At 42.1% G+C, this 27,046-nt stretch overlaps 1 protein-coding gene across 2 annotated transcripts in view; it reads left to right on the top strand.

The window, feature by feature from the left end:
- The first annotated feature begins 401 nt into the window (after positions 1-401).
- LOC311231984 (scavenger receptor cysteine-rich type 1 protein M130-like) overlaps positions 402-27,046 on the top strand; it is an 82,590-nt gene continuing 55,945 nt past the window's right edge. For both annotated transcript variants that reach the window (XM_084318631.1, XM_084318630.1), the window contains exons 1-5: positions 402-476; positions 5,884-6,001; positions 13,219-13,248; positions 17,342-17,656; positions 18,739-19,038. In XM_084318631.1, coding sequence (XP_084174757.1) covers positions 5,959-6,001; positions 13,219-13,248; positions 17,342-17,656; positions 18,739-19,038 — 688 coding nt within the window. In that variant the 5' untranslated portion in view covers positions 402-476; positions 5,884-5,958. The remainder of the gene's footprint in view (positions 477-5,883; positions 6,002-13,218; positions 13,249-17,341; positions 17,657-18,738; positions 19,039-27,046) is intronic.

Here is a 27,046-nt window from a genome sequence, read left to right as displayed (position 1 = left end):
ACTCCACTACATTTATCTGAACCCATCAGTTACTAGTTACTTTGAAGAAAAGGATTTTTCATAGTAAACATATACAAAATTAAGAAAAAAATACTTTCACATTTGAAGCATGTCAACTTCAGCCAACTGAACCGAAGAAAGCGACTAAACATCCGTGTCGACAAAATTGTCACATTCTCATTAATCCTCTATAACGTGTGACAAACGCATCATCAGCATTTATTCTAATAACTGTAGGAAGTGATTTTGCAACGTGCAATTGAGCAAGAATATGAAAATAATGTTACTTTCTTGAGGAATAGAGAAGCGAGAGAGAAAAGAGGAGTTTACTTCTGTCTTGGTACAAATACTATCGTGCCATTGATGGCCCAAACCCTAGTGGGAGTGCTCATCACCAGTCATCCTTTTAGTTCTTATTAAGCTACTGAACTGAACGATAGCTAAGACGAACCGGAGGCGAACACAGCATTGTCTTGGTGAGTAGTGATATACTTGCTATTAGTTGTGATCCATGACATAGAAACTGTACATTATATATTGCTATTGCACTTTACTGTTACATTTGCACTCTGGTTGGATGCCAAACTTATTTTTGTATTGTACTTGTGCTGTATATGTATAATGACAATACATTTTAATCAAATCGAATCTAATCTAATAAGGCTTGGCGGGTAACCGAGTGCATGTAATTGCATTACAGTAATCACCTTAGAAAAACACACATTATATACATTACAATTACTGAATAACATTTTGGAAAATAGGTGATTACTTGTTGGACTATACTATAATTATTTTGACAATAAGATTATAAACACAAACACTGTTATAAACATCCTGAAAGAATGTGTGTAATCAGGGATTGCAGTGATTGATTGATTGATTGATAATTGATCTTGTATCTCAATGGGACATTCCTGGATAAATAAAGGATAAATGATATGGGTGAAAAAAAATTCACTGGAGGTTAGTACAAGGAAGCGTAATGCAATCTATCAAATGACAATAATTATAAATCACAATGTAGGAGAAAACACATCTAAGCTCAGTTAACCATTTAAAACTAACCAAAACCAAATATTTTATATAAATCTTTATGACTAAAATTCAATGAATAGTGAATCAGATTGTGTGTATCAGATTGATGCAAGTTACAATGCAAATAATGCGATGCAAATATAATAATGATATATATTATTTATTTGATTTTTAACACACACACACACACACACACACACACACACACACACACACACACACACACACACACACACACACACACACACACACACACACACATATACACATATATATATTGGAACTTATTTACTTTATTTGTATCATCAGTTTACCCCGCTTTTATTTGATCACAGTATAGTTGATAACACTATTCCAATTTCACTGTACACTTTTTGGAATTAATTGTTACTTTAAAGAACCAGTACAATGATGTTAATTCAGTCCACTTTTTGTGGAATATTAATTTCAGGAGTGTCCTCCTTCAGCTTCAAATGCATCATTTGATTTGTTATAACTGCTCTAGGACAAACTCTCTTAGCACAGCCAACTATCCACATAGAACACACATAAAAACATAGAACACACATAAAAACATCACTGGATGCTCAGTCAAACCCAGAGCTTATACATGAACGCGTAATGCAACACTTATTTCCAACATGGACCTTGATGTTGGGAAATGTATAATGTAAATGTAAAAATGTATCAAATGACAATAATTACAAATCACAATGTGGAGAGAAACTCACCTGAATGGAGTTTAACTGTTTCAAACTAAACAAAACCAAATATTTTAGATAAATCTTTATGATTGAAATTAATTGAATACATTTTACATTTAGTCATTTAGAAGGGTACAACTCTTTCAGCTGAGTAACAATGATCATCAAACAGTGTTGAAATCTGGGTGCTGCAGTGTTCAATGCATAGTAGTAGAGATATATTAGTACTGTAGGTAGTAATATAGACAAGAAAGACTAATTAGTGGAAGAGTGCATGATATAAAAGACAGTACGAAGGTTTGTTTTCTTTTTCTTTTTTTGTGTCTGTTTATTATGTTATATGTTTTATTTATTGTCTGTTTATTATGTTATATGTTTTATTTAGTGTCTGTTTATTATGTTATATGTTTTCTTTAGTGTCTGTTTATAGTGTGTATCAGATTGGTACATCAGATGTTACACGGTTATGTTAAATATATATTATTTATTTTAACATATAAATAAATTATTTATTTTAACACATTATATATATTAATTTAATACATTATAGTGTGCATCAGATTGATGCAAGGGGGTATAATATAATAATATATATAATTTATTTTATTTTTACTGTAAAACACACACAGATATACAGTATGTATATTGGAAGTAAACTCGAAAGGTACCTGAGGTTTTCCTAGTTTACAGTCACGTCGAGTGTATACAAAAAATAAATAAAAAAATTAAATCACAACAAGACGAGGCAAAAAGCAAGGATCAAAGGACAAATCAATTACAACACGTACAACTTGATTGACAAAAGTTGAAGATCAAGGTTTTAAACTCTGCAACAGAGGGATCATTTTAAGCTTAAAGGGGAACTATTTTACTATTTCTTTCACTATTTGGGCACTTTTACACAATTCCTGTGAGTCTATGGAACACCTCTGTAAGGTGTTTATTTTTATTTATTTTTTTAATAATATTTTTTTTGTATTTCTAATCAAGTACTCAAAAACAGCATTTTTCTACCTCAAGGCCGTTTTGAGGCTGCAGCTCCAACCACTGTGTGGCCTGGTGCCAACTGCTACACCAACTGCCACATTATTATGCAGCTGATAAATCTCTGACATCACAGATATGCACATTTTCAGATGACTCATTTCAGTGAGGGTGAATATTGTGAGAGGAGAATTGGAAGAATGTGCCAATATGAGAATTAGAGACATAGATCCTATTAATATAAGTCCACATAGCTAGGAAACAATGCTAAACACTGAAAAAGGCCATTTATAAGATAGTTCCCCTTTAAGGACTGGAGTTGGAGTTCATTCCATGAGGCATGAGCTATGGGCATATGCTTGTAATTTAGACAAATATTACTTACAAATGATGCGTTAGGCATTATTATATTATCAGTCAACATTATATCCATTATATATTTTTCTTATATCCCCTACTGAAGTTTACTAAAGATTCCATGGTCTTGTGATGTTAAATCTGTAAACAGTTCACATAACTCCACTCTACAACCTCTGCATTACTGTGTGTGTGTGTGTGTGTGTGTGTGTGTGTGTGTGTGTGTGTGTGTGTGTGTGTGTGTGTGTGTGTGTGTGTGTGTGTGTGTGTGTGTGTGTGTGTGTGTGTGTGTGTGTGTGTGTGTGTGTGTGGAGTAATACTGGTACTATATGCAACACATTTGTTCACTAAATGGCTGTAAGCCATCAAGGGTTTATTAAACTAGCCATTACATCATCAGTTTGGACAAAATTGTCAACCTGAAAGAGTGATCAATTCCCAATAATGTAATATGGTATTACAATATCAGTCAGGAGGACGTTATGTCATTATTACATTATACATTCAATCTGTGTGTGTGTGGGGGGGGGGGGGGGGGGGGGGGCGCACAATATCTCGCAAACTATAGGGCCGATCCGTCTGTGCTTTGGGGCAGAAGATTACAGAGACACAAGGATGAGCGCGTGGGAGAATGTTTCACATCAAGCAGCGGGAAGTATTTTGGGACTTTGGTGTCATTGGTCATTGGTGTAGTACACGTTTTACCGACAGAGGGCACAACAACAATGGCTTCAAATGCAGAGACAGTGCTGCAATACTAGACAGTTGGCCATCCCAACATGCTTTGCGGTTGCACCAAAATGTGTGTTTCTATAGTAGTTGTTTTATAAGATGTCAAAGTGTTGCAAATTAACCACATTTTATTTACATTAAGACCAGACTCCTATCTCTTTGAATAGGGAGTTGTACATATCCAGGAATTATTTTCTTTAACATTTGAGGTCTCTGGTAAATTACTGACAACAAAGAATTGTTAATCTGGTCCAAAACTATTTTGTGATGGAAATCTTTTTCAGTTCAGCTTGTGAACATGTGCCATTCAGTGGTTTCTGGAGTCCTAATTAGTTACCATGGCAACACTCACTGCACTCACTCCCAGCCTTTTGGCAGAGATTATTATACATTTTAAACAAACATTTTATTTATTTAAAACTGAAATTATCTCTGTATATGGAGTCAATTATAGTTTTACTCAACATAAAAACACATGGTATATAATTGCTTTCTCCGAATGTTTTAATTTGTAGCAAGTAGTCGCCACCATCTTTACTGTCACAGGACTTCCCTAAATGGACCCACTTCCTTATAAAAGACTCTCACTGAGTCAGATGCTGAGTCAGTCAAGAGACACTCAAAGAGTAAAAAAAAAAAAAACATATACAGTAATTAAAGGTACTATAGATAACAGATAATGACAGATATCGCACAAGAGCGTCATCTATCCAATCAAGTGTGTTCCACGTGGGGAAATGGGGAGTAGGGAGGGATACATGTAATCAACAACATTCATTTTGGACCCGCAAACATTTTTATTATTATTCTGCACCGTTCTAAAAAGCTGTGGATGTATTATTAAATATAATTATTATTAGTCTACATAAAATCCTTATATATAGCACCTTTAATATTGTTGGCAGCTAGTATGATAATTATCAAAAGCAGAAGTTAAATGTAAATGTTCCTCAACCCCCCCCCCCTTTCCCCACCACTGCCCTCCTGTGATTGGTTACATTTGTGATTGTTTAAAAAGAAAAAAAAACAAGGGGGGGGGGGGGGGGGGGGGGGGGGGAGTGCAGTAAGGAAGAAAATGTACAACAAACTTATGTGTAACATGCCATGGCTGCTATAGCTGAATCAATCCATTTGATTCTCAATATGACTGAAGTGTTCCTGTACACTAACTTATTGTTATATCATATATGTTATTATATGTTATTTTATAGTATTTAACCAGGCAAGTCAATTTAGAACAAATTGTAATTTACAATGATGGCCTGGGGAGAGAACAGAAGAGCCTCTTGAAGGGTAACAAGGAAAGGGGACAAAACATTTAGAATTTTCTAATAAAATAAAATAAAATTGAAAAACGATACACAGGACACAGACACAATTGTGTGAAAGAGAATGAAACGTGCTGTCGCTTGACGTCTGTCTTTAATGATTGATCCAAAAGTCAATATACATCCAGTTTGCAGTCCAAGTCCAGGCAGGCAGCCGCGGTTCTCTATAACAAATACCACATCTGGACAAATACATTTCCCGCCTTACCTTCCTAATCCTGGATTTCTCCAGACTGCCTGGAACTGAGAGGTAAATGATGACGTTGATAACGTTCAAATGTATTGTCATTATACAGCACCATGTAGTACAGTACAACAAAAATAAGTTTGGCATCTAACCAGAGTGCAAATGTAACTGTAAAGTGCATTAACAATATACATGGGCTAGATCCACAAAGAATGGATTGTGCAGTGATTGATTGAATACAATTTGTATTAACAGATTGCAGAATGGGTACAATACAGTACGGCTCAATACACACAATTGTTAAGGGGATGCACACCAGAGAAAGACTTTCGTCTTGTTTATACATCACGGTCCCCCATTTTCAATTAATAATGAATTGTAAGTAAGGGTGCAATTAGCACTGTGTGTAATCCATTCTTTGTGGATCTAGCCCATATACTGTTTAGTAACTGCTTTAAATATCCTCAAGATAGACAAGGCTACGCGACTGGGAAGGTTAAAGGCTAGTCTATGTTTTGTTCTTAAATATGTCTTGTTTTTGTTTTTCATGAAGAGCCACCATTGAAAACTGTCCCTGAATACAGGACTGGTCAAACTTTGAAAACATCATTCAGTCTTCATTTCTGCCATGGAGATCAGAGAACTCCATTATCTCCTTTATCTGTCAATAGGTGAGTTTTCACCCCCCCCCCCTCTTCATAACACAGATCTGCAGATAAAATCTGAAGAAATAAAAGAAGAAATACTTGCTGCATGTAGTGTCTACTGTATACGCAGAGACTGACCAGTATAACCACTGACCTATACAAGTATAACACACAAGTCATTTCAAAGAACAGCTAAATGGAGAACAATATTGTACTGCATATATTGAAGTGAAAAGACATTAATACATAGGCTTAGGTTTTAACTATAACTAATTGTGTTTTGGGTATTTGTTTTAATATACAAATGAAAGCGTTTAGTGAATAAAGAAATCCAACTTAATTTTCAACTTGCAGAGAAATGTCTTTTATCAGCCTCATATTGTGACGGTAGCAACACACTTCATCATGTTGTGACAATAACACACTCATGTCATGACAGTAACAAACACACTTCATCATGTTGTGACAATAACACACTTAATCCTGTCATGACCGTAACAAACACACTTCATCGTGTTGTGACAATAACACATTTAATCATGTCATGACAGTAACAAACACACTGCATCATGTTGTGACAATAACACACTTAATCATGTCATGACAGTAACAAACACACGTCATAGTGTTGTGAAAATAACGAAGGTTATCCTATAACCCTAGTTATGTGAATACTGGCTGAGCGTTCCGGTCTGCCCTATTGAGATATTCGTCTTTCGAGCGCTTATTGCGCGCGCGTTGAACAAACTTGCATTCGCCCATGGCCACACCTACCCTGTGTTTCCTTAAAACACAGGGTATGGCCACTTCCATGCCCCATGCGTGAAAAAACAGCCAAGGGTCCTCAGGGCGTGAAGAGCCAGTATTCACATAACTAGGGTTATAGGATAACCTTCGTTATGTTTCATCTGTCTGAGCATTCCGCTCTGCCCTATTGGGAACAAAAGGGGGGAGCGGACGCGCAGCCACCGACAAATGCACCCCCTGAGGGCCCGTACACACACCTACACACTCCTGCTAGCCCACCTGGTGGCGGGGTGCAGGAGAACCAAAGTGTAGCAGAGGGCAATGCCCTCGCACAACCAATGTGACAGCTGTTGCTTGGACAGCACCTCACCCGTGTTGGGGCCACCGTAACAGACAAGTAGTTGATTGGTAGCCCTGAGGTCCTGTGTGCGTTCAAGGTACACCGCCAGCGTGTGGACAGGACACAACAGCTCCTCTCCACCTGGTACGTCGCAAAGACTCCCTGAGGAGGAGGCTCTGAAACTCTCTGAGGAGGCTCTCTCACTGTGGGGGCTCCCCCTCATAATCTCATGGGGTCAGCTGGCATTCCAGAGAGACAACCACTCCAAAAGAGGGTTGCTCCTTCTTCACAACGCCACACACTCCTGCTAGCCCACCTGGTGGCGGAGAGCAGGAGAAGCCCCAGTACTCCGGACTGCCTGGGAGACAGCGCCCCCAGTCATGTCCATGAGGTAAAACCTGACAAAAGGACCCGGGAAGGACCAGGAGGCCGCAGCGCAGATGTCCTCCACCGAGGCCCCCCCAAGCAGGGCAGCAGAGGCTGCCACTCCACAAGTGGAGTGTGCCTTGACGCCTGCGGGGGGAACCTGTCCAGTCAAAGTGTAGCAGAGGGCAATGCCCTCGCACAACCAATGCGACGGGCATTGCTTGGACATCGCCTTACCCGCGTTGAGGCCACCGTAACATACAAGTAGTTGACTGGTAGCCCTGAGGTCCTGTGTGCGCCTAAGGTATACCACCAGCGCACGGACAGGACACAACAGGTGAAGGCTCCTCTCCAACTCACCTGCGTGAGGGGGAGGGTAAAACGCCTGTAGCACAATATCCCTGGAGCGATAAGAACTCCGGATATTTTTTGGCACAAAGGCTGGATTGGGCCTCAGAGTCACGCTGCTATTACCCTGTATAGACAGAAACTCGGGCCGAACCGAAAGAGCACATAGCTCACCCACGGGTTTAGCGGAGGTGATGGCCAGAAGGAACGCCGTCTTGAAAGACAGCCGATCCAACGGCTCAAGTGGTTCAAATGGGGCCCCCGACAGTCCCCCCAGGACCAATTGGAGGTCCCAGCTTGGGGACAGAGCACGTTCAACAGGCTTGAGGTGCAGTGCGCCCAGCAGGAAACGTCTCACGAGAGGGTGGCTGAATAACGTTCTGCCCTCAAAGCCCACATGACAACAAGATATAGCCGCGGCATATACTTTCACTGTCGAGGCCGAAAGCCTATCCAAGATAGACTGGAGGAAGGAAAGAACCGAGTTCAGGGGGCATGATACCAGGTCCAGGCCCTCAGCCTCACACCACTCTCGAAACATATGCCACATTCCTGCGTAAATCCCCTCCAAATTCAACCTCTCAGCAGCCAAGCCATTAGAGGCTGCCCCAGGACAGGCGGTAGAAACACCGAGCCGTGTGCCTGAGAGACGGCCCGCAGCGACCATGGGACAGGCCACGGCAGGGCCACCAGGAGTTGAATTAGGGCCGGGAACCACCACGCTGAGCCTCGGTCCGGCGTGACCAGGATCAAAGTCCTACGCTCCTGACGTACCCGCTCCAACAGCTGGCCTATCAGATGTATGGGGGGAACACGTATAGAATCCCGGGCGGCCACGGGTACGTCGAGAAGGCATCCACTCCCAATCCACTGACCGAGAACCACAGGGGGCACTGGTAGGTCTGACTGCTCGCAAATAGGTCCACCGCGGCATCCCCGAATCGGTTCCAGATCAGTCTGACTATGTCTGGATGTAGTCCCCACTCGTCTGGGTGGGGACCTCCCCGTGACATCAAATCTGCACCCACATTCTCCTTGCCGGGGATGAGCCCTCCGGCTGCGCAGATTGCGAGACGTCCATAGCCAGAGTCTGACCGCCGCCTGGTGGAGATGGGGGGAGCGCACTCCTCCCTGTCTGTTGATATACGACTCTGACGCCGTGCTGTCTGTCCTGACCAGAACGTGCTCAACCATCACATGCCCACATCACACTACCTTCAATTCCAACACATTGATACGTAGGGTAGGCAGAGCAGGCCAGCTGCCTCCTACCGCATTTGTCCGACATGTCCCCCCCCCATCCTGTGAGGGAGGCATCAGAGAAGACTGTCACATGCGACATCCTGCTGCCCATGGGGACCCCGCCGGTGAGAGTCCCCGGCCTCCTCCAGTGGTTGAGGTCCCCTATCACTGAAGTGGGAACTCTCAGATGCTTCCACTTGCCTCTCACAGGGTCTATTTTCATACTGAAAAACCACCCCTGTATCCTCCTCATAAAGAGGAGACCAAGCGGGACCACGAAGTGGGCAGATGCCATCATGCCGAGCAGGACTTCATGTTGTGACAGTAACAAACACACTTCATGTTGTGACAGTAACAAATACACTTCATGTTGTGACAGTAACAAACACATTTCATGTCATGACAGTAACACACTTAATCATTTCATGACAGTAACAAATACACTTCATGTTGTGACAGTAACACACTTAATCATTTTATGACAGTAACAAACAAACTCACTTCATGTTGTGACAGTAACACACTCACTTCATGTTGTGACAGTAACAAAAACACTTCATGTTGTGACAGTAACAAACACACTTCATGTTGTGACAGTAACAAACACACTTCATGTTGTGACAGTAACAAACACACTTCATGTTGTGACAGTAACACACACACTTCATGTTGTGACAGTAACAAACACACTTCAGGTTGTGACAGTAACACACACACTTCATGTTGTGACAGTAACACACACTTCATGTTGTGACAGTAACAAACACACTTCATGTTGTGACAGTAACAAACACACATCATGTTGTGACAGTAACAAACACATTTCATCATGTTGTGATGGCAACAAACACACTTCATGTCATGACAGTAACAAACACACATCATGTTGTGACAGTAACAAACCCATTTCATCATGTTGTGATGGCAACAAACACACTTCATGTTGTGACAGTAACAAACACACTTCATGTCGTGACAGTAACAAACACACTTCATGTTTTGACAGTAACAAACACACATCATGTTGTGACAGTAACAAACACATTTCATCATGTTGTGATGGCAACAAACACACTTCATGTCATGACAGTAACAAACACACATCATGTTGTGACAGTAACAAACCCATTTCATCATGTTGTGATGGCAACAAACACACTTCATGTCATGACGGTAACAAACACATTTCATCAGGTTGTGACAGTAACACACACTTCATGTTGTGACAGTAACAAACACACTTCATGTTGTGACAGTAACAAACACACTTCATGTTGTGACAGTAACAACCACACTTCATGTTGTGACAGTAACAAACACACATCATGTTGTGACAGTAACACACACTTCATGTCGTGACAGTAACAGACACACTTCATGTTGTGACAGTAACAAACACACTTCATGTTGTGACAGTAAGAAACACACTTCATGTTGTGACAGTAACAAACACATTTAATCCTGTTGTGACAGTAACGAACACACTTCATGTTGTGACAGTAACAAACACACTTCATGTTGTGACAGTAACAAACACACTTCATGTTGTGACAGTAACAACCACACTTCATGTTGTGACAGTAACAAACATACATCATGTTGTGACAGTAACACACACTTCATGTCGTGACAGTAACAGACACACTTCATGTTGTGACAGTAACAAACACACTTCATGTTGTGACAGTAAGAAACACACTTCATGTTGTGACAGTAACAAACACATTTCATCCTGTTGTGACAGTAACAAACACACTTCATGTCATGACAGTAACAAACACATTTCATCAGGTTGTGACAGTAACAAACACACTTCATGTTGTGACAGTAACACACACACTTCATGTTGTGACAGTAACACACACTTCATGTTGTGACAGTAACAAACACACTTCATGTTGTGACAGTAACAAACACACATCATGTTGTGACAGTAACAAACACATTTCATCATGTTGTGATGGCAACAAACACACTTCATGTCATGACAGTAACAAACACACATCATGTTGTGACAGTAACAAACCCATTTCATCATGTTGTGATGGCAACAAACACACTTCATGTTGTGACAGTAACAAACACACTTCATGTTGTGACAGTAACAAACACACTTCATGTTGTGACAGTAACACACACACTTCATGGTGTGACAGTAACACACACTTCATGTCGTGACAGTAACAAACACACTTCATGTTTTGACAGTAACAACCACACATCATGTTGTGACAGTAACAAACACATTTCATCATGTTGTGATGGCAACAAACACACTTCATGTCATGACGGTAACAAACACATTTCATCAGGTTGTGACAGTAACACACACTTCATGTTGTGACAGTAACAAACACACTTCATGTTGTGACAGTAACAAACACACTTCATGTTGTGACAGTAACAACCACATTTCATGTTGTGACAGTAACAAACACACATCATGTTGTGACAGTAACACACACTTCATGTCGTGACAGTAACAGACACACTTCATGTTGTGACAGTAACAAACACACTTCATGTTGTGACAGTAAGAAACACACTTCATGTTGTGACAGTAACAAACACATTTAATCCTGTTGTGACAGTAACGAACACACTTCATGTTGTGACAGTAACAAACACACTTCATGTTGTGACAGTAACAACCACACTTCATGTTGTGACAGTAACAAACATACATCATGTTGTGACAGTAACACACACTTCATGTCGTGACAGTAACAGACACACTTCATGTTGTGACAGTAACAAACACACTTCATGTTGTGACAGTAAGAAACACACTTCATGTTGTGACAGTAACAAACACATTTCATCCTGTTGTGACAGTAACAAACACACTTCATGTCATGACAGTAACAAACACATTTCATCAGGTTGTGACAGTAACAAACACACTTCATGTTGTGACAGTAACAAACACATTTCATCCTGTTGTGACAGTAACAAACACACTTCATGTCATGACAGTAACAAACACATTTCATCAGGTTGTGACAGTAACAAACACACTTCATGTTGTGACAGTAACACACTTAATCATGTCATGACAGTAACAAACACACTTCATGTTGTGACAGTAACAAACACACTTCATGTTGTGACAGTAACAAACACACTTCATGTTGTGACAGTAACAAACACACTTTATGTTGTGACAGTAACAAACACATTTCATGCTGTGACAGTAACAAACACATTTCATGCTGTGACAGTAACAAACACACTTCATGTTGTGAGAGTAACAAACTCACTTCATGTTGTGACAGTAACAAACTCACTTCATGTTGTGACAGTAACAAACACACTTCATGTTGTGACAGTAACAAACACACTTCATGTTGTGACAGTAACAAACACATTTCATTATGGCATGACAGTAACACACTTCATCATGCCGTGACAGTACCAAATACATTTCATCATGTTGTGACAGTAACAAACACACTTCATTATGGCATGACAGTAACACACTTCATCATGCCGTGACAGTAACAAACACACTTCATTATGGCATGACAGTAACACACTTCATCATGCCGTGACAGTACCAAATACATTTCATCATGTTGTGACAGTAACAAACACACTTCATTATGGCATGACAGTAACACACTTCATCATGCCGTGACAGTACCAAATACATTTCATCATGTCATGACAGTAACAAACACATTTCATCATGTTGTGATTTTTTGCCAACAGCTAGATTAGCTGATACAACATCATCTCAGGCTTGGTTTAAAATAAATAAATAAGAAGAAGAAAGAATCATTATTCAATTGTAAGTCACAGGAAGTACTTCATACCAACAGCCATCAGACTGTACAACGCCTCACTGTGCCTCACTGAGCACAGAGAAAATCCCTGTATATTCCTGTACATTTACATTTGACTATAGGTATACCTTCCTTGACATTTACATTTGACTGTATATTACTGTATATTGTCTGACTGTATATTTCAGAATTTTAGAATGTATATCTCTGACTGTGTATTTTTATTTTATTCTTATTCCTAGTCTTATTTTTGACTTTTACCAACTAAATGTTCACTGTGAGCGATCTGTGGTGCTGAATTTCCCTCGGGATTAATAAAGTACTTCTATTCTATTACTTATACCTATCATAGATATGAGCACATCTATGAGTTCTCAGCTTTACACCAATCTATTATGTATGTGTTATTGTAGGCCTGCTGAACGTGCCTTGGACTACTACAGGTTAGTGAATTCCATTTACTTACTATTGCTGACATGCCATCAAAAACACTGCTTATAGGCCTTTCACATAATACGCAAAGATGAGTTGGCAAACCTTTCAGCAGGCCCGGACTGGCCTGACATATGGCCTGCAGAAATAAATCTTTCTTCCCCGCTTGAAAAGTGGCCTGAGTGGGGCTATAGACCACCGCTACACGTCCAGTGTTCTGAGCTCATGGGGGAGCATGGGGGGGGGGATTAATGAATGTTAATGAGAGCCTTGACGTAAGTGGTTGCAGCTACGGCTGTGGGGGTGCTGGAGACATGATCCAATAAACCTTTGTATACGCCTGAGTCTCCTGAACACAGAGAGACCAACCCCAAGTCGATCGGCACTTTCTCGGCCGAGCTATATTCACTTTCCCGCACCTACTCCCCAAACTCTGCATGCGCAGATTGCCCATGGGAGTCTCTGGATTGTCCAGAAATCTAGGTTTATCAATCTGCACATGCAGTGTTTGGGGAGTAGGTGCGGAAAAGTGACGATACTGTAGCTCAGCCGTGAAAGTGGCGATCGACTTGGGATTGGTCTCTACGTGTTCAGAAGACTCAGGCGTATAAAAAAGTGTATTGGATCATGTCTCCCACACACCTCCACAGCCGTAGCTACAACCACTTACGTTAATGCTCTCATCAACATTCATTCATTTGATCCCGCGCTCTCCCATGATCTGAAAATACCGGAAGTGTTGCGGTGGTCTATACTGCCCTGCACAAGCTAATCACTGTAAAAAAAAAACACGAAAGAAAATCTAAATTGAGTTGTAAGTGAAATTGCACTTCTCAATATCTGTTTTATCTTGTGACCAAGTTTCACAACAATCTAGCAAGATTGAACTCTACAAGAATTGCACCTGAACTACAAAATCACTGGATAGTAAAATAACTTTAACCTGTTCTACCGAGAGGTCCGCCGGTGGACCGCAGAGGACATCACGTCATGAATCAAACTAGCGTTTTTCAAATGTATCCAAGAGTTAAGTTTCAAGTTTGTTTATTATTTGTCAGAACAAAATACAGAATACTTTATAATGAAATGCTTGTTTCTGTATGAGCCTCTGAGAGTGTGCTACATACAGTAAAAAGAAAGTAAGTAAAAAAAAATTAAGTAAAAAGTCAATATACATATATACAATATACAATACAGAGTAAAATCAGTAACAGTGAGGTAGAATGCAGAGGTACAAAACTTGGGGTAGGGTGCAAATTAGGTATGAATGTGGTGCAAATCTCTTTAACCCTTTCACTGCCGCACCACCAAAACGGTTAACTCTCTCACTGCGACAATACACAGAATGTGTATTGTGGCAGTTGTTTGGGTGACTAGAGTCTTTGGAGGTGTGTAGCTTTTCTCCAACGCATCGGCGTTTCCGGGTTCCCGTTTTGCGCTCTGATTGGCCGCTGACCTACGCTAGTACGCCCCCCTCTCTATAGCGTAGCAGGAGCTGTTTCCGCGAGTACTTATGGACACGACAATAGTAGTAGTTATAAGACGCTGTTGTTAGCTTACATGCTAACGGCAATGGGATCGACCATAGCATTCACGTTGTATACACAATATGTACAACGTTACAAGCTCAAACACCTTATAACTACTACTATTGAGGGCGGCTAGGTGGTGCAGTGGGCAAGGCGCTCACCACCAATGCAGGAGACGCTGGGTTCGAGCCCAGCTCTCCGCATTGCATTCAGCTTTGCTGGTCGTTCATACTAATACATTTGGCAGTATTAGGGGGTGGGAAGCTGATGGGTGGGGATCGGATGTTGTGGACAGCGACTCCTACAGGTCGGTTGGTGCGCCTGCGCAGTAGAATCAGGAAGCGACGGGGGCGGCGTCCCTCCAAAGCGCACACCCCGACGCTGAAAGATCGCGCTGTGCAGGTGAAAAGATGCGAGGGCTGCTACCTCGAGTACCGGAGGGGACTTGTGCAATGTATGGCTTCGTCCACATTACAGCCGGCTTGTGGGAGGCATGGCCAAACAGCGTTCGAGACAGGGGAGGGTAGAATTGGACTATACGAAATTGGGATGGGAGAAAAATAGAAAATGGGAGAAAAAGTAGACCAAAACGTGAATGCTATGGTCGATCCCATTGCCGTTAGCATGTAAGCTAACAACAGCGTCTTATAACTACTACTATTGTCGTGTCCATAAGTTCCCTGGCAGAATACTTGTGAGGACAAAGGTATACAAAGAGGAGAGAACCATTTTTACACGACAATAGTAGTAGTTATAAGACGCTGTTGTTAGCTTACATGCTAACGGCAATGGGATCGACCATAGCATTCATGTTGTATACACAATATGTACAACGTTACAAGCTCAAACACTTTATAGCTACTACTATTGTCATGTCAAAATGGTTCTCTCCTCTTTGTATACCTTTGTCCTCACAAGTATTCTGCCAGGAAACTTATGGACACGACAATAGTAGTAGTTATAAGGTGTTTGAGCTTGTAACGTTGTACATATTGTGTACAACGTGAATGCTATGGTGGATCCCATTGCCGTTAGCATGTAAGCTAACAACAGCGTCTTATAACTACTACTATTGTCGTGTCCATAAGTACTCGCGGAAACAGCTGTTCGATTTCAGCGTCCATCCTCCTGCTACGCTATAGCGAGGGGGGCGTACTAGCGTAGGTCTGCGGCCAATCAGAGCGCAAAACGGGAACCCGGAAACACTGATGCGTTGGAGAAAAGCTACACGCGTCCTGGAGAGTGGGAAGCCCACCTTAACACCATAACCATGTCACAACAGCAGTCATAGTGTATATTTTCAGCAATACGTTTGTTTACCAATAGGTTAAAGTGTTATTAATGAAATATCAGTTCAGGAATTGTGTTAATAAACTAGCGTATTTTCTTTTCTTTTTTTTTATCCTCTTTTTCTCCGCCTGATTTTTCTGTGTTTTTCCTCCCATCCCAATTTAGTCGTTATGCCAATTCCCCCCTCCCCTACCTGGTTGTTGTGCGCATGTGCCCCCTACTGGTCGTCTAGGGAGCCCTGAGGTCTACCACATGCTTCCTCCGACACATGCGGAGACAGCCAGCAGCTCTCTTTTCACTTGGCAGCGCGGACTCTCATTGGTGAAGTGTAACGCGTGGCAGGTCACGCTGCCTTCACCACTTCCTGTCTTTTGCTGTGCAGGCACCCAGACCTGACCTGTAGGAGTCGCTGTCCACAACGCCAGATTACCACCCATGACTTCCCTCCCGCTAACTCAGCCAAATGAGTTAGTATGACGGCTGGCCCAGGCCGGAGGCAATGCTGATACCTGGATTCGAGACCGGAGTCTCTTGCATTGGTGACGAGCGCAATCTCCGCTGCGCCACACAACCAAACTAGCGTATTTCGACCAGAAATAAACGAGAGTGGCCATTTTTCTGTAGTCTTATGAGAAGAGGGCATCCAGAGCTCTCATGAGCGTTGACATTTCGAAAAACTACATCTGCTAGCGATTTCCAGCTTCCTAATGACTTCCTGATTATTATTTTTTATTTCTCTTATTTCCCAGGATTATATACCACAAAACTGAACGTTATTGGTATAGATTGGAGCGCAGTTAGTTTGTCTACCTTCTGTGAATAACATTTAGCAACCATCCGTTTTGAAATCCGTTTCAGAATGGCGGACCTGTAATATACTAGGCAATTCAATATTTTTTTAAATAGGCCAGGGCTGTACAACTGTAAAATAAAGAGGTGGAATCAAATAAAATTAGATATAAACGAAATTAAATATAAGCACAATATAATATAGTATAATTAAAAGTAAAAATGTATGATATTTGATTTGATAATTGCACTAAGCTCATTTGATCTAATTTGAATTATTGTTTAAATATTGTACATATCTTGCAGTGCTGTATATTGGGTTATATATCTTGTCCTATATGTTTACATTTGTGTTTATTTATTGTCTATATATTTTTATATACACCGTGGGAATGGGGGAACGCAATTTCAAATGTCTGTATGTCTTGCACAAATGGAAAATTGACAATAAAGTTGACATTGACTTTGATAATGATATGTTTGCTATACCTGACAGCGGCTGTGAACATCCGGCTGGCGGACGGGCCTCACCAGTGCGCGGGCAGGGTGGAGGTGTTGTACAGGGACACCTGGGGCACGGTGTGTGACGATCTGTGGAACATGAATGCCGGGGACGTGGCGTGCAGAGCCATGGACTGCGGCTCGGCTCTGGAGATCACCAAACTAGCTCAGTTTGGAGAAGGGAAAGGACAGATCTGGCTGGATGACCTTAGGTGTAACGGTAAAGAGAGTTCCCTCGCGGACTGCCAGAGGAAGACTTATGGAGATAATGACTGTAGCCACGGCGAGGATGCAGGCGTTGTCTGTTCAGGTAAGGGGAAAAAAAAGTCTTACCTTGTGAAAAAGGCTACATCCTTGTCTTAGGCTACATCCGCACTGCAGGCGACAGTGGCCCAACATTTATTTGTTTTGCTCATATTTCATTTAATTTCATTTTCATTTAGTAATTTATCTTACAACTTGTGAACAAGTCACCAGGAGGGGTACTTCTCTGGCAGCTAAGGGTCAGTGGCTTTGTTCGTCAAATATAGTGTTGAACTTCAGTGTTACACTCTGAGTGCATAGTAGTATCAATCTATGAACTATTGATTTTGGTTATTTAGGTCCTGACTCCCCCTAGCCTGATTCTCACTAAACTTGCTGTGTGGGATCTGAGGACTAATATCATTAAATGTGCCATTTAGATAATTGATAGTCCAAACCATATAATTAACCATATAACTGCATGGTTAATAGGAAGTGATTTGTTACTTGTGAATGCACTGTCCATCCACCAAACATGATAAATGTCTTTGCCTTACAATAGCAAGGAGGCCTGTGAAGTTCTGAGTCATCTTACCTCATGGTGGCACTATTCTCATAAACCTAAAAACATTATAACTACTCCTCAATAGCTCGGATTAGGGGACATGGTCAAAATGTGGATTGAGAATCTGGGCCGTCTGCCACCAACAGCAAATGTCTAGTTAAAAGAACACGCCAACATTTTGGGAAATTAGCTTATCGTCTTCTCCAGAGAGAGACAAGAAGATAGATACCAGTTTTCTCTCTGTGCGTTCAGTAGAAAGCTATCTGGCTGCATGTTAGCCTAGCTTAGCACAATGAATGGAAGCGGACATGGCCGGTTAGCATAGGCATTGTCCAACTAACACCTCTCCCGAAGGCTAACCGGCACTGTCCGCTTCGATTCATTGTGCTAAGCTAGGCTAACGTGCAGCCAGATTCTTTCTACTGAACGCACAGAGAGGAAACTGGTATCTATCTTCTTGTCTCTCTCTGGAGAAGACGGTAAGATAATTTCCCAAAATGTTGGCCTGTTCCTTTAAGTTATTTATGTTATTGCACAGTATAATATGAAGTGATACCAATTGAATGCCCTTCTTTGACTTCCAGAGAGTGTCAGGCTGGTTAACGGGACCAACCGGTGCTCTGGCAGAGTGGAGGTAAAGTATAACGACCAGTGGAAAGGAGTGTGCGACAGCGGGTGGGGAAGAGAACAGGCCGAGGTGGTCTGTCGGCAGCAGGAGTGCGGCTCTCCCATCACTCAACCATTGCCACACTTTGGCGCGGGAAGTGGGTCGTTCATGTACACGAGCAGCTGCTATGGAAACGAAAGCTCTCTGGCAGCCTGCAGACTTGAAACACTTGAAAGAGTCAACCACACATGCACGGACGCCTCCGTTATGTGTAGATGTACGTAATATCCATTTTTACAAACTCTTGAAATACATATTTGACTCGTAGATTTAGCTGTCTCGTCTTATATTGTTTACATTCAAATAAAATAAATCAACTTTATTTGTAAAACCCACAATCACAAGGTAATGCCCTCGTGGGCTGTACAAGTCTTCTTTAAACATGTCAAGAAGAAACATCACAATAAATCAAGAACAAAATCCACCATAAAATCCAAATATGCAACACTGAGTGTCACGTGAGACAAAAAAATGGAATGACGAATCAGAGGCCACGCTCCAGGATGCGCTCGCAGACACGGATTGGGATATGTTTCGAGGAAGCGCCAGTGACGTCAACGAGTACGCAGATACCGTTGTGAGCTTCATATCAACACTCGCTGATAGTATTGTCCTCATGAAAAAGGTGCAGGTTTTCCCAAACCAGAAACCGTGGGTGGACAGTACTATTAGAGCAGCCCTGAACTCTCGCACCACTGCTTACAACCTGGGCAGAGAGTCAGGAAATATGGAGGAGTACAATGCTTCAGTCTATACTCTGCGCAAGGCTGTTAAACTTGCTAAGAGGACATATGCTGATAAACTGGAGACACAAATGGCACAAAACGACACAAGAGGCTTGTGGCAGGGACTGAAGACAACAACTGACTACAAAGTCAGCGCTCCCTCAATGGGGAGCGACGACGCCTCTCTCGCGGACAAACTCAACTCTTTCTACGCTCGGTTTGGTGTAGACAGTGGCGCCGCTAGCTCTCCGGCTAGTGACGTCACTGGCGCGCCGGCTGTTGTGGAGGGCAACCGCGGGGGGGCGGGGGCGCTCTCTCGTTGTCGGAACACAGTGTGAGAAGAGCATTTATGCAGGTGAACACCAGGAAAGCGGCAGGCCCAGATGGTATAACAGGACACATACTTAAGTCCTGTGCCAACCAGCTAGCCCCGGTGTTCACCGCCATATTTAATCAATCCCTGGCGGAGTCAGTGGTCCCTGCCTGCTTCAAGATGTCTACCATCATCCCTGTACCGAAGAAACCCTCCCCAACATGTCTCAATGACTACAGACCGGTGGCACTCACCTCTGTGGTCATGAAATGTTTCGAGAGGCTGGTCAAGGACCACATTTGTGCTTCCCTCCCCAGTGATATGGACCCTATTCAATTTGCATACAGGACAAACAGGTCCACTGACTACGCGGTCTCCCAGGTACTGCACAGCACCCTCTCTCACCTTGACCGTCAGAAGGGGGGCTATGTGAGACTGTTGTTCATTGACTACAGCTCAGCGTTCAACACCATAGTCCCCACCAGACTGGTGGACAAGCTGATCGAGCTGGGTCTGAGCTCCACCCTGAGCGCCTGGGTACTGGACTTTCTGAGCGAAAGACCCCAGGCGGTCAGGGTGGGGGGTCAGACCTCCAACACCATCACCCTGAGCATCGGGTCCCCCCAGGGCTGTGTTCTGAGCCCCCTGCTGTACTCACTCTACACACACGATTGTGTGGCCAAGTTCAGCTCCAACTCCATAGTGAAGTTCGCAGACGACACAGTGGTGGTGGGGCTGATCTCGGACAACGACGAGAAGGCCTACCGGGAGGAGGTTGAGGTACAGCCTGCTCCTGAACATTGGTAAAACCAAGGAGCTGATCGTGGATTATAGGAGAGGACAGCAGGAGACACACACACCACTGATGATAAACGGGGCTACCGTGGACAGGGTGAGCAGCTTTAAGTACCTGGGGGTCCACATCTCAGAGGATCTGACATGGTCAACACACATAGACACAGTCGTAAAGAAGGCGAAGCAGCGCCTCTACCACCTGAGACAGTTAAGGAAGTTCAGAGTATCGGGGAAGATACTCCAGTCCTTCTAATCAGGAGCTGTAGAGAGCATCTTGACCGGAAACATCACTGCCTGGTATGGAAACAGCACGGCACAGGACAAGAAGGCCCTACAGAGAGTGGTGCGCTCAGCCGAGCGTACCACTGTTATTGCACTACCTCCCCTGCAGGTTCTATACAACAAGAGGTGCAAATCCAGAGCGTGCAGAATAATGAAAGACCCCCACCACCCCAATAACAGCCTGTTCCAGCTGCTGAGGTCAGGCAGACGCCTGCGAACCCCAGCTACTAGGACAGAGAGGCTTAGGCTCAGCTTCTTCCCCCAGGCCATCAGAGCCTTGAACAATGAACACTGAGTGCCACAGAACACTGAACTATCCACACACATGAGCACACACACGACACGCACGCTGTGCACGCTCACACACTAGCAGCCACTTTAACACTTTAACATGAGCGGGCACACACTCATGCCGCACACACCCACACTTATGGCCAAAAGGAAAGGCCACTTTAAATTAGTATAACAACAGTAACAGTGTATTGCACTACCAAAGCTACCTAGCATGTCCTATATGCTCTGTAAATAACTATGTACAGGGCGGCTACGTGGCGTAGTGGGCAAGGCGCTCGCCACGAAATCTGGAGACGCTGGGCTTGCCTGTTCGAGTCCAGCGCTCCACATTTGCTTTCAGTTTAGCTGGTTGTCCGTACTAATACACATTGGCCGTATTAGGGGGTGGGAAACTGATGGGTGGGGATCGGGCGTTGTGGACAGCGACTCCTACAGGTCGGTTGGTGCGCCTGCGCAGTAGAATCAGGAAGTGTCGGGGGCAGCGTGAGCCTCCCACGCATTACTCCTCGCCACTGAGAGATCGAGCTGCGCAGGTGAAAAGATGCGACTGCTGTTACCTCAAGTACCGGAGGGGACTTGTGCTATGTATGACTTAGTCCACATTGCAGCCGGCTTGTGGGAGGCAAGAAACAGCGTTCGTGACAGGGGAGGGTTGAATTAGATGATACGAAATTGGGATGGGAGAAAATATAGAAAAATGGGAGAAAAAGTGGATCAAAAAAAAATAACTATGTACAGATACCGAGATGTCCCACCATGTTACCTGTTACCTGTTTATTGCACAATGTTGTTTTTATTGGATTCTATTATATGTTGTACCACTGTATTGCACATCGTTGCGGGCAAGACCACCCGCATTTCATTGTATACTTGTATGCCGTGACAAATAAAACTCTTGACTTGACTAATAGTAATCATAATAATCCTAACTGGCTACCTCATAATAGTCTACCCATGTAACTCTGTATGATAGCATGGACAATAGTGCTATATATACATTTATATATTTATATTTACCACACATATATATATATATATATATATATATATATATATATATATATATATATATATATATATCCATGTCTGTCTGAATATACCTGCATATAATCCCTATAGCTGTACATATTCTTTACCTACTCTTGACTTACTAGTTATACTGCTGGCCAGTGTGTCATTATACCTGTAGCACTGTACATATTAATACTACAACTCTGTACATACATCTGATTCATTAACACTATTACTCAGTAGTGCTCATTTATATATTTTATACCCAGTTTAATCACCTGTACACTGTATATTACTATACTGCACTTTAATGCTACATTTGCACTCTGGTTGGATGCCAAACTTCTTTTCGTTATACTGTACTTGTGTTGTATATACATTTGAATCTAATCTAATGCAAATGTGAAATGTAAACACAAAACTATGATATTTGTATAGATTAAGTTCAGTAGTTCAGAGTAACTGTTGCATGGACAATATGATCATAACCAATATGATCAAATAAGCAAAACTGAACTATTTTAACGAAAAAATTGAGGAAAATTAAAATAATCCTCAAACTGTGGAAGTCTTTAAAAACATTGGGTCACAATAATAGACTCAAGACTAAAACCACAAATCTCAACCTGAAAATAGATAACACGATCATCTCTGACAAATTGAGCGTGGCAAATTGTTTAAACACCTTCTTCACAACTGTTGCTACCACTTTGGTGAACAAACTGCCGATCCACTCTGGCCGATATGGCATACAGCACATCCAGGCCTTTTATAAGGAACTGGGTGTACGTGAAAATGATTTTAAATTGACTGAAGTAACTACTGAAGAGGTTATGAAAAAGCTCAGTATGCTGCAGCCAACAAAAGCCACAGGCCATGACAATATTCCCACCAGATTTCTCAGAGACTCTGCTTCCATCATAGCTCCCATTGTAGCCCATATCACCAACCTCTCCATCAACCAGGGTCACATCCCACAAGAACTCAAGCTTGCTAGGGTAACCCCTCTATTTAAAAAAGGAAACAAACTAGATCCAGGTAACTACCGCCCCGTTTCTATCCTTTGTTCCATATCAAAGGTAATTGAGAGGCTGGTATATGAGCAGATAGACAACTACCTGACTGAACATAGACTACTGTACCAGTTCCAATCAGGTTTCAGAAAATCACACTCCACTGACACCTGTTTACTGTACCTGACCGATTATATAAAACGGGAGATGGACAAGGGGAACTACTGCGGGATGGTAATGTTGGACCTGCAAAAGGCGTTTGACACGGTCAACCACTCCATCCTACTAGAAAAATTGAGAGCGATAGGCTTTGATAGCAAGTCAGCCAAATGGGTCAAGTCCTACCTGGAGGGAAGAGAACAGGTGGTAGACATCAATGGCACCTTGTCCTCGTCCCTTCCAGTGACATGTGGGGTCCCCCAAGGAAGCATTTTGGGGCCTCAACTGTTTTTAATATATATTAATGACATGAAATCGGCATGCGATTGCAACCTGTTCCTGTTTGCTGACGACTCGGCACTCCTGGTCTCTGACAGGGATAAGTCTAAAGTGGAAAGTGTCCTGAGCAATGAAATGAAAAAGATCTGCTCTTGGCTCAGTGACAATAAATTGTCTCTTCATCTGGGAAAAACAGAGGCCATACTCTTTGGGTCAAACGCCAACCTAAAGAAATCCCAGGGTTTTAAAATTAGAGTAGGTGAAAACATTATTGAGGATAAAGAGGAGGTCACCTACCTGGGCTTTATTTTAAATAACAAACTTTCTAACGAAAAAATGGCACAAAAAGTTATTACTAAGGTCAATCAAAAAACCAAATTTGTATTTAGAATTTCCTCGTTCATAAATAGAAACGCTCTGAGGACCCTAGCTGGAGCCCTCATCCAATGTCACTTTGACTATGCTTGCACTTCATGGTACAGCAACATATCAAAACAAATGAAGACAAAGCTCCAGACCTCCCAAAACAAACTAGTGAGACTCCTGCACAACCTTCACTTTAGGACTCACCTAACGCCAGCCCACTTTAGCAGTCTGGGATGGCTTAGGGTTGAAGAAAGGGTACACCAGCTTAAAATGCTACTGGTTTTTAAAGTACTGAAAGAAACGGTCCCCAAGTACCTAGTAAATTATTTTAATAAAGTAGGAGATGTCCACAAACACGCCACAAGAGGGAGCCCCACGGACCTGGTCCCGCCGAGAGTCAGGACATGCATGGGGAAAGATGAATTTTTTTTACTCGGCTACGGTAATGTGGAATGCCCTGCCAACATTCATAAAACTCCTGAACTCCCCTCTCGGATTTAAATCCGCCCTAAAAACATGGCTCAGCAGCAACTCAAATTGGTCTTAAAATGTTTTTTATCTCTTTTATCATAACTTGGCTTTTATTTCTTTTATCATGAGTTGCTTTTAAGGGTTGCGGATTTTCTTTTAACATTAGTTAACTGTATGAGTTGTCAGGTTAGGTGTTTTTATACAAATTTTTAGGATGTATCCTGTCTAGTGTACATGTCCATTTATGTTTCTGTGCCTTTTTATGTTCCATGTATGGACCACAATGGAAACAAGCCTTGGCTTTATTGTGTTTTATCCATTTTTGACCAGCGTTGTTGACACTGTTATTGTCTTGTCTTTTAAAATGTTTTTGTCCTACGATTTGTGTCAAAATAAAGTATTCAATCAATCAAAAGACATTAGCTAACTTTAGTTCTGGCTATGTTCCAAGCTAGCCTGGCAGCTTCAGGACTTGAGTTCTTGTTGTGTTCCAAGCTAGCCTGGCAGCTTCAGGACTTGACTTCTTGTTGTGTTCCAAGCTAGCCTGGCAGCTTCAGGACTTGAGTTCTTGTTGTGTTCCAAGCTAGCCTGGCAGCTTCAGGACTTGACTTCTTGTTGTGTTCCAAGCTAGCCTGGCAGCTTCAGGACTTGACTTCTTGTTGTGTTCCAAGCTAGCCTGGCAGCTTCAGGACTTGACTTCTTGTTGTGTTCCAAGCTAGCCTGGCAGCTTCAGGACTTGACTTCTTGTTGTGTTCCAAGCTAGCCTGGCAGCTTCAGGACTTGAGTTCTTGTTGTGTTCCAAGCTAGCCTGGCAGTTTCAGGACTTGACTTCTTGTTGTGTTCCAAGCTAGCCTGGCAGCTTCAGGACTTGACTTCTTGTTGTGTTCCAAGCTAGCCTGGCAGCTTCAGGACTTGAGTTCTTGTTGTGTTCCAAGCTAGCCTGGCAGCTTCAGGACTTGAGTTCTTGTTGTGTTCCAAGCTAGCCTGGCAGCTTCAGGACTTGAGTTCTTGTTGTGTTCCAAGCTAGCCTCGCAGCTTCAGGACTTGACTTCTTGTTGTGCTTCAGGAGGGAGCATGTCTATGTTCCCTGGGTCCTATGTTCCCCGGGTTCTATATTCCCCGCTCGCGATAAAAAGGGTCCTATGTTCCCCGGGTTCTATATTCCCCGCTCCCGAAAAAGCGACCAAGTTGTGTGAGGGCCGACCATGTCAGCTTGCTTAATTTCTCTGTCATTACGGTAGTGTTCTCAAACGTACACGTCACGACTAAAAAAAGGTCCTATGTTCCCCGCTACTCCCGGAAAAGCGACAGAGTTGTGTGAGGGTGTGTAGATAGTAGTGTTGTCACGATACTGGAATTTCGAACTTCGATACGATACCTTGAAAAGTATCGATATGCGATACCATTTTCGATACCACGGGGAAAAAGGTTCAACCTTAATTTTTTTTTAATATATAAAAAACAATATATATATAAATAATATTTTCTTTTAATAAATTTAGCTTTTGTTGCTGATTGATTCTCCTCAGCTTCTCTCTGGTACTATAAGAGAAGATAAATATAACACTTTTAAAACCCTTTGTTTATCTTTAGATCACACATTTAAAAATAACTAAATGATATAATCTTAGAAATTAAGTAAAGTTAATAGTACTGCGTGTTAAGCATAACAGATTGATTGATTGCTAATTGTATTAACAGATTGCAGAATGGGTACAATACAGTACTTTTGTCTTGTTTACATCAGGGTCCCCCATTTTCAATTAATCATAACGTATGACATTTAAAAAAAATGAAATTTTAATCACATTTAATTTATTACCTTTTTTCAACTGCAAAGTAAAACTTTGTCAACATGTTTTATCTAATAAAATAAAGTTCAGTCTGTTCATCTCACTTCAATCATTTGTATTGCAGAACATGGTATTTTCTCAAGCAGACAGATGTAAACACTGTAATCTGTGTTGCATGTATACCTGACAAACTGAACTGTTTGTATTACAGTCATATTCCAACTTAACTGAATGTGTGTGTGTGTGTGTGTGTGTGTGTGTGTGTGTGTGTGTGTGTGTGTGTGTGTGTGTGTGTGTGTGTGTGTGTGTGTGTGTGTGTGTGTGTGTGTGTGTGTGTGTGTGTGTGTGTGTGGTGTGTGTGTGGACTACTGTACTATTACAGGTATTGAAATGAACAATGCAACTTCCTTATACAAAATTATTATTTCTTTTTTTATGAATAATTAAATATCGATATTGCGAGAAATTAGTATTGAAACCGTTTTAAATATTCAGAATCGATATGTATCGAAAAATCGATATTTTTGACAACACTAGTAGATAGATGGTGCAACATGTGTAATTGTGTATGCGTGTGTGTGTGTTCTGGATGTAACAGTACTGTATATCTACTCCAGTGCCGTCTGACAGATTCGGCCATCAAACGCTGCTTGCGTGTAACAGAGATGTATATCTGTTATTTAGTTAGGCCTACTTGACATTTTCGTTGACATAAGTAGATTTT

The sequence above is a fragment of the Notolepis coatsorum genome, assembly GCF_963971535.1.
Source record: "Notolepis coatsorum genome assembly, chromosome: 7".
Lineage (NCBI taxonomy): Eukaryota > Metazoa > Chordata > Actinopteri > Aulopiformes > Paralepididae > Notolepis > Notolepis coatsorum.
Note: the sequence above shows the minus strand (reverse complement) of the source record. Positions and strands in the feature narration are given on the sequence as shown.